Genomic DNA, 10,046 nt, shown 5'->3' with positions numbered 1-10,046 from the left:
ACAGTAGGTTATTATCATTTTTTAATTTATATTTTATCCTATAAAATAAGGATGTTTTAACGTTCTAAAACACTGCAAGAGAAAATTGAAGATCTGATAAGTGTTCATTTGGACTATAAAATTTTCTACAACTGCGCAAATATTATTGTTTTTAAATGCCGGATTTCTCAGTAAAAATAAAATGAAATTAAGATTTAGTGTAAAATCGTAAATCAAGTTTAATGTCATGTATTTTTGGTTTTGTCACTTCAATGATAAATGTTGCAATAACTATAACTTCCTTTCCAAATGTTTTTGTTACTAAGTGGCTTTTCTAGATCATATCAAAAGCTATCACATTAAGATCGATTAAAAAGTAAAGCAATTAGTACTTACTGTTTTATTGAAATTTAAAAGAAGAATTTGTTTGATTTTTAAACAAAAATAAATAGTCTAATAAATAGGGTATGAATTAAACATGACTGTATTTTATATTTCTGATTATCCAAATCTAAAATGTTAAACAGATAAAGAGAAAGAAATACAAATATGTTTGAAAATTAACTAAACTTTATATCCTTTAAAACTATATCAAGCCCTATGCAACGTTCGAATATTCACTATATTACCTGCATTTAAGACCAGAGGACTCGTGTTGGTTCAGTTTTCATACTTAGGGTTATTCTCATTGTTGCAATTGGCCAATCCTTTTCGTTTTCCATTGACCAGTATTTCGGCGTCGATTATTTTTCAAGGCGCAAAAATGTTTGTCCAAGTGAAAATATAAAGCCGGGCAGATGGTGCTGTGAAGAATCCGCTGTGAGTATTGTAAGCGTAACCGTAGTTGAAGAAAAATTTGTCGTACACAACATTGTCGGTTGTATCGATATTTAAAGTCAGATGTGTTGATATTTTAAATTAAAGGCAACAATTGATTGATCAAAAAGAAATCAAAATAGTAATGTAACCTGACGTCACAGTAGTACAAAGTACGTCAAAAATATTGTAACTCGTATAGCATAAAAATATACGGTTATCAAGAAACAATTTATTTGAAGAAAATTGGAAAAACTTTTTTATACTTATATAGGAGCAAGGAACAAGAATAATACCGATGTTATCAATGTCAATGCAACACAGCGATAACTTTATTTTCAAATATTTAGAAATGTTTTACCAGGGTTTCCGAAGTATTGTAATCTGTTGATGGCATGTAGATGGCAAGTTGTGTAACCGTTGCAATTCCACTTTACCTTGATTTCTGATGATTTTGATGGACAGGTGAGCGTCAGTTTTACCAACTAGACACACCTATTGATCTGTACGTCCGTAGTTGGTGGACACTATTGATTTTCAATCAATGCCCACAGCGTTTCTAACCCTTTTTGTTCGGCACAGAAAGCAAAGGTTTGATCTAAGAACACGAAAAATAAGAATATTCGAAATATACCACATTGATATGATTAAAATAATGTTCTTATGACTTTATCTACCAGTTGCATTTCTCTCTTGAAAAATTATAGCCAAAAAAGTAGTACCAATCTTAGAAAAAGATACGTGGACATCTCTTATCTGTAAAGAAATGTGTGACAAGAGAGAGAGAGAGAGAGAGAGAGAGAGAGAGAGGGAGAGGGAGAGAGAGAGAGGCACCCTGCATTATACAGTCTGATGGATTTCTTGATATTTGTTTTTTATAAGATGAATGGACATATTACTACCCACTTATAATCAATAAGAGTGTTGTGTTGCAAAACAAGACTGACATATTTGGTTTCAATTAATGAAGATTGCAATTTACACATATTGCTGCCAGAACAAGTTGACTGAAAAAACTAGCAAGCAAAATTACCTTTAACATAGATCACACTAAATGAACATTATGAATGGAACTTAGTTTTTCAGTATCTAAAACACTGCAATTGTGGTTATCTACACACCTGAAGTGATAAAAGTGAAATAGACATTAAATAATCAACTGTTCTACTTAGTTATCTTTAATTTTGTTACACAAGGTTTGCTAAATCAACTACTGAGCATGAGCAAAATATATCTCTCTCTAACGCTGTGTGACTGATATTGCCCTTTTACATCATACCTTTTTAAAAAAAAAATTGAAAACATAAGCTCAACAGTATACATGTTTCAGAACAAAAGACGTGCTTACATACTGGTTACGATAACAAAAAATACGGTTAATTCAAAATTTAAGAGTGAGCAGGCTGCTTCCCATTCCCGTTTGTAACTTGCAAGCATATCTAGTCTCAACAATTTGCGACTTTATATAAACAGTTGTTAGTTAGATAATATTTCATGATCGTAAATTGTTAGAACAATTTACATGTAAGCTTCGATAGGATTAAAGGATCATCATCGATAGATGTCCTGATCCAACCTAACCACCAATGGTATCAACTCATCCCCTCCAAAAAAGGGGGAAAAAAATTTTAAAGACAAAGTTTGATACAGAGGATAATGTTAACATCTGTAGCTATCTTAATTCAATCAATGCTCCTCACATTATCGATATAATAGTAATTTAGGTTTGTATTCAAGATTTGAACAGTTAGACAAATTGTCAGCATGGACATACACACATTCAGAGTAAAGACTTCAAACGAAATTGGAATTGGAATTGCAATTATTTTATTGATGATATTTTTATTTCTGAGAAGGTGTGATATTGATATCTTTCCATTCTTCAAACAAACAAAGATGTTGGTTCAGATGCTATAAACCCACAGAATGATTAAGAACACTATTTATGCTAATTCTCCGTGTTTATTGTTTAGTATTTCTTTATTTCTGTGTATTTATATGTTCCTTGTAAATACCGTAAGTAATTGTGTACCTTTTTCTAAGGACGAAGGACCATATTCGCCCCGCGAAAAATAAATTGCGCATCTAAAAGGCAGAGGCGTCGGAACCGGGGAGGGGGGGGGGGGGGCTCATCCACTGTTTTTGCTAAGTTAGACCTAACCAATAGGCACATAGCAGAATAGAGTGTTCACCCCCCCCCCCCCACCCCATTTTTTCACAGGAAACATATAATTGTCCCGTAATATACGTTTGAAAGATTGAATTGAAAAGTTGAAGTAAAAGGCATACTAGCCCCCCCCCCCCCCCCCCCTTCCCCTTAGGATTTTCATGATTTGGGGAAAAAATGTTATGACCGGAAGGTTTTTTGTGTTGGAAGTATAGGTTTGCACAAATAAAGCGATAAAATAGTTTATGATATGTTGATTAGACGATATAAAATATGAAATTTCATTAGTTATAACACAAGTGCAGACCATGATACGGTTCCATATTCAGTTATTTTATACGGTAGTAAATATTTCAAAAATAATAGAAATGATTTAGAATACACTTATCGTAAAATCATGTAACAAAACCTAACATAGTAGATGTACAGTTACTATAAACGTGCATTACAAAAAGGTATACTTATCAAAGAATATTCTATAGTGGTCAAAATTTCTAACGCACCGCTTTTACTTTTTTATTATTCCGAAACTTTAACTTTAGTTTTTTTTAAGTTTCTGCCACTACCGACTGGTGTTTAAATGCCCACTGTTCATGTCAAATGAACTGTAATCGAGTGAGTAATTGCTCGACCATGACCTTTTTGTTCAAAAGCGTGTACATGTAACACGTGATCGATAGGTTTCTTGGAGTGCTTCTCAAAGCAACAAGATTCTCTCGATTCCCTGCCTTTAGTTGCTTATAAAAAATATAAAACTAATTGAGTTAAATCATATATATCTGCCAATTACAGTCATCAGTTGATGTGGTCCAAGCAGAGCACGGTTCACGCTTTGTTTGTTTCCTTTCAAAATATATGCTTTTTTACTTTTAAACTTTAAAAATGTTGTCCTTGACATAAAAAAACAGTTATTCTAAATTAATTATATTTATCGCAGATCGCTAGATAACAAACACTTTATAATCATTATACTTGATCGTGATTGATTAAATCTAATGCATCAAAAAGTGTGGAACGCCTACCATAAAAACCAAAACATCACGTAACGACAGGTCAACATGACCGCTACATAGGGGTAACTTACCTTTCTAAATTTCGCTGAACTAGACCATATAAACAAAAGGAGTAGCCACCCACCCAAAGTTTTAATATTCAATTGTCGGATCTCTATTAGATGCTACATGTATTATAGGTGCAATTGAGCAACGCTGGAGATGTCAATGTTTTGACTTTTATATCGTAGGGTATCTGTATCTTCTTGATATATTTTATAAAGCCTTTAAATAAATAAATTTTGATTGACTATAAAAAATGCTTTGTTGTTTTTCATTCTTTATACTCAATCATTGTCATGGTCAAAATGATTAGAATTAGGAACAATGTATTACAAAAACGTGCCTGGAGCGTTAGAAATTTTTACTAGTCATGTGTGTATCAACATAATTAGATTTTTAAATTCATGTGTATATTTATTTTATCAAACTTTGTTACTACATTTTGTCTACCCCATTTAGTCCTTAATCATAATTATTTTTGTGTATTGTTAATGTCTGAAATTGGACTATGCGGGGCGTTTTTCTAACGTAAAGCATTCCAAACTCGTTATGGGGGGAGGGGGGTCTGAAGCCATCCTGTATGTTATATATGTTATATGTTATCTGATCGGGTTCGGGATCCGGACACGTGTTTAGAATAAAAGTCGCCATCTTACCACCTTGTTGTCAAGTACATAACATGGTGTCAGAAAGAGGATTATAAGCCACGTCCGTCTGTAAGAAACCTGTAAAAGAGCCAGGAAACGTCGGTTAGTAAAGTCATCATGTCCTTTTCGTTCGACCAACCCTCCATGGACTGGTCCCACCCTGAAAGCTACAGCGAATTTCTGCGGTTCAGACAACACGTGGACTTCGTTTTCAAGGGACCTTTGTGTAAAGCAGACAAAAAGGACAAGGCCGGATGGCTAGGTATTTGGATAGGAAAGCAAGGTCGCGAAATATATAAAACATTCGATTGGGATGACGGTGAGGAAGACGATCCCAAGAAAATATTGGACAAGTTCGATGTGTATGTCAGACCGAGAAAAAACAAGAGAGCCGCGCGATTCAAAGTCATGCAGCGTAAACAGAAAGAAGGTGAATCTTTTGATAACTTTGTAAAAGACTTACGTTTAATCCTTATGGACTGTGAGTATGCAGACACCGATGACATCTTAATTGATGCAATTATTGCAGGAGTAGGACATAAAAAAAATACAAGAACGACTACTTGATCAAGGACAGGGCTTAAATCTTGCCAAAACTCTTGATATAGGGCGCCAGTATGAAATGTCCCAATCACAACTAAAACTAATCCGAGGATCTGACGAAATACCAATTTCCAAACTTGGATCAAAACAGAAAAAGCCTGAAACAAGGAAACATGACAGTAAAATAAAGCAAAAGACTGAACAAGTAAGAAATACTTGCACACGTTGTGGATTCGACGCTAACCACAGCAAATGTCCAGCAGTTGGTACCACTTGTAACTACTGTAAAAAACCAGACCATTGGAGATCAGTCTGTATGAAGCGTAATCGGGCTAAGATGTACTCATTGGAACCAGATGACTTATCCAATTCAGATGACTGTGATGAAGATGCCATGATAGATATTCTTTCTACCAGTGATGGCAGATCAGACACTCGCAAGTCAGATAAATGGCTCGTTACACTGTATGTTCATGACAGACCTCTAGAATTCCGCATAGACAAAGGAGGTAAATGTAACGTAATCATCATGTCACAGTACATAAGAGCAGACTTACACGGCAATGAGCAGAAGTCTCAGAAAATACTGCGTTCATTCACAAACCACAAAATTTGTCCAGAATTCTGCGTTGACTTACCACTCACTAGTCATATTGGTGATACACCTATTACAACTAAATTTGAGGTAGTAAACGTTTCGCAGGAAAACATCATAACTGGCTCTACAGCCGAGAAGCTTAACCTCATTATGCGTGTGGACACTGTTGAATGTGATTCGGTGCAGCTAGGAGAGTTTAGTGACTTCCCAGACCTAATCCGTACCACTGGAACTCTTCCAGGAGAACACAAAATTAAAATTGATGAACATGCAAAAGGTGTGATTCACCCAGTGCGCCGTCAGCCAGCATCGTTAAAGCCAAGAATCATCGAAAAGCTGAGAGAAATGGAATCAGATGGCTACATTGTACCCGTTGAAGAACCTACCGAGTGGGTAAGCTCGATGGTTGTGAGCCTTAGGAACAACAAAGTGAGAATTTGTATTGATCCTAAAGATCTTAACGAGGTCATAAAGAGAGAACACCACCCCATGAAGACAGTTGAGGAAGTGTCATCCTCTATTCCTGGTGCAAAAGTATTTTCAGTTCTTGACTCCAAATCTGGTTATATGCAAATTAAACTTGACAATGAATCTTCATACCTTACGACTTTCAATACCCCAATTGGTCGTTTCCGTTGGCTTAGACTTCCATTTGGCATAAAGTCAGCCCCAGAAATATACCAACGCATTATGGACCAAATGCTAGAAGGAATTGAAGGAGCTTTCGCAATAATGGATGATATTCTAATTGCAGGCCGGGATACGGAACACCATGATCACATCCTCGAAGCAGTAATCAAGAGAGCGACAGAATTCAATCTGCGCCTCAACTTTGATAAATGCAGAGTTCGCAAGACGTCAGTACCTTACATCGGACATATCATCAGTTCCAAAGGCATCAGTCCAGATCCTGAGAAAATTAAAGCAGTGTGCAATATGCCAGCACCCACGAACAAGGATGCCGTGCGGAGATTCCTAGGACTGGTGCAATACCTTTGCAAATTTATTCCAAATATGAGTGAAATAGACGCGCCTCTTAGACAACTTCTGAAAGCCGACATTCCATTCAAATTGGATAAAACACACCAAGAGAGTTTCGACAGACTCAAAACCGCTTGTACGACCGCTCCAGTCCTTGGACTCTTTGATGTAAGCAAGCCAACAGAAATACAATGTGATGCCTCTAAAGATGGACTAGGTGCAATCCTCATGCAGGAAGGCCGTGTCATTGCATACTCCTCTCGGGCGCTTACAGAAACAGAAAAACGATACGCTCAAATTGAAAAGGAAATGCTTTCAGTTGTACATGGAGCATCCAAGTTTCATTGCTACATATTTGGCAAGCCAGTCACAGTTTACAATGACCACAAACCACTAGAGCAGATTTTCAAAAAGCCAATTTTGTCCGTGCCTATGAGACTTCAGAAAATGTTACTTAAGTTACAGTGGTATGATCTTACCTTTAGATATCGAAAAGGCAAAGATATGGCAGCAGCCGATGCATTGTCCAGAGCTTTCTTACCAAACAGTGAACCAGACCTTGAAATAGCTGATGTAAAAGCTTTCGACTTGTTATCCGTCAGCAGGTAAAGACAAGAAGATATCAAAGAGCGCACCCTTAATGAGCTACAAGGTTTATACACTGTTATCACAAACGGTTGGCCGGACACAAAGAATGAAACTCCAGTCAGTGTGCGGGACTACTGGACATCTCGTAGTGAACTCTCTGTAATGGATGGGGTAATATTTAAAGGCATGCGCATAGTGATTCCACCTACTCTTCGATCACATATGCTCAGTCTAATACACAAGTCTCACCTCGGCATTGTGAAATGTAAACAGCGTGCCCGCGAAGTGATGTACTGGCCTGGAATGAACTCCCAGATCGAGCAGCTTGTTAAAGACTGTGAGAAGTGTGCCACGTTCCAGAACTCGCAACCACCGGAATCCTTAAAACCAACACCAGTTCCAGACCTACCGTATGCTGTAGTGGGGTGTGACTTATTCGACTTTGAATCAAAGAAGTACCTCGTGGTAGTGGACTACTTTTCTAAGTATATTGATTGTATGGAGCTACAGTCGCAGTCATCATTTTCTACCATTGAAACTTTGAAATGTATATTTGGAACCCATGGAATTCCAAAGGAGATCCGATCCGATAATGGACCACAATTCAGTTCATATGAATTCCGAAATTTCTGCAATGAATTAGACATCAAACATGTTACGTCTAGTCCCTACTTTCAAAGCTCAAACGGCACAGCTGAGCGCGCAGTCCAAACTGTAAAGCGTCTATGGAAAAAGTCAGTAGATAAACAGCTTGCTCTTCTGGATTATAGGACAACACCACTCGAGGAAGTGAATCTATCTCCATCACAACTTCTCATGGGAAGGAGGCCACGCAATACATTACCTGCAGCTTCAGAGATTCTGCGACCAAAGAGCCAAAATCTTGGAAGTATTAAGCAGGGTCTACAGTCAGTCAAGGACAAACAGAAAGCCAGTTTCGACAACAAATGGAAAAACAAGGAGCTGTTGCCGCTCTATCCAACCGACCCAGTACGAGTCAAGCCACAGCAGGGAGAGAAGGAATGGATTCCTGGAGTGATTGTACGTCATCATGAAGCGCCGCGATCATATATGGTGCAAGTTGGAAATCGACAGCTGCGTCGAAATCGGAAACACCTTAGATCCTCGACACACAAAGCAAATGAAACGATTGATGACCAACCAGATGATGGAAAGCTTCATGTCGAAAGTCCGCCCAAAGAAAGTTCACAAGAACCTACCAGTTTGACTCAAGCTACCACCAACAAAACTGAAAACTCAGACCACACTCAACAGGCCTCTACCAGCATTACTCCGAAGCCAAATACCACTAGATCAGGGAGACGTGTTATTCCACCCAAAAAGTTAGATTTGTGAAGTGAATGTGAAAGGACCATTTAACTAAGTGAATATCATTTCATATGATTATGTTTTATTTTGCATATGGGTTGGCAACCTCACTTTATGCATTCAATTTCTATTTCAGAGATAATTGACTAGTTAAACCTTGTGGACATTACTGCTAGCCAGCTACTTAGTAAAATTAACTGATACTTTCTGTTAAAGTAACATGTTAACGCATTTAAACTACAATTGTTTTCTTTCATTTTATAAGAGAAGAAAGATGTTATATATGTTATATATTATCTGATCGGGTTCGGGATCCGGACACGTGTTTAGAATAAAAGTCGCCATCTTACCACCTTGTTGTCAAGTACATAACACTGTACATTTGAGTAAGAAATTGTGAATATTTCTTGAATTGTCCTGTTTCTGTCCAAGACTTACAATCAAAGTACTGAGAGTACTGAAAGACGGGGTCTTGAAAGTTTGAATTTGTAATTGTCCTGAATTTCCTCGAATATGCTTCCAAAATTAATGAGTTTGAATTAGTTGCTACAATTTATGTTAATTCGGCTTTTTTTGCAATTGTCTGATACTTTGTCTAAATTTTACTCAATCCCGGCCTTCATAATTGTAGAAAATTGACACAACGGTATATTATGTAAAATAAGACCCCAAGAATTTTTTTAAAAAATTACTACTAACCGGGAAAATCAAACAACTATATGAAAGTAGATAATTTTAATCATTATATTAATTCAATTTTGTGATCCAAGGGAAATTCTACAAGTCGGACGGTATCCGTAATAAAACTCTAAAACTGCTGAATTAACAAACAAAGTGAACATTTGTATACCGATAACAAACACAGGAACCTGACGTTTGAGATATTTTTTTTGCAATAAGATTCCAAGAACTTTGACAATAAAAAGATTTGTCACGGTCGCTATTTTGATTTTTAAGACTGACTTATCTGACACGATTTTCTTCATTTGCGATTCATGCAAAATTAATGGGTAAAAATAAATCCGTTCGCCACTTACTACTTTTTTGTGGAAACTCGTGCACCACCTACACGGATTACGATACAACCTTTCCTTTCATTAAAAATCATACTCCGAAAATCAGAGACATCAATAACAGAGGTTGTCAACTCCGCCATTAGCGTGTTAATGTTACGGGACCAACCTTACTTTGAGAACTACAAGTGCAACAGCAATCTTGTATAAGTCATTGAATTTGAACCTGATAGTGAACATGAACATGAACCTATAAATATTTTAAGCATGTTTTATTTATGAAATATTTACAAATTTAAACCTCTTTATTTAGTTTTTAAATTACTTTTT

At 36.6% G+C, this 10,046-nt stretch overlaps 1 protein-coding gene and 1 pseudogene across 1 annotated transcript; one reads left to right on the top strand and one right to left on the bottom strand.

Annotated features, from left to right (window-relative positions):
• Positions 1-570: 570 nt before the first annotated feature.
• Positions 571-1,781, bottom strand: LOC128165993 (uncharacterized; annotated as a pseudogene).
• Positions 1,782-7,560: 5,779 nt separating this feature from the next.
• Positions 7,561-8,730, top strand: LOC128165992 (uncharacterized protein K02A2.6-like). The gene has a single exon (XM_052830914.1). The coding sequence runs from the start codon at positions 7,561-7,563 to the stop codon at positions 8,728-8,730; it is 1,170 nt and encodes a 389-aa protein (XP_052686874.1).
• The last annotated feature ends 1,316 nt before the right edge of the window (positions 8,731-10,046 follow it).

This window comes from Crassostrea angulata, chromosome 10 (genome assembly GCF_025612915.1).
Source record: "Crassostrea angulata isolate pt1a10 chromosome 10, ASM2561291v2, whole genome shotgun sequence".
In the NCBI taxonomy this organism is placed as follows: domain Eukaryota; kingdom Metazoa; phylum Mollusca; class Bivalvia; order Ostreida; family Ostreidae; genus Magallana; species Magallana angulata.
Note: the sequence above shows the minus strand (reverse complement) of the source record. Positions and strands in the feature narration are given on the sequence as shown.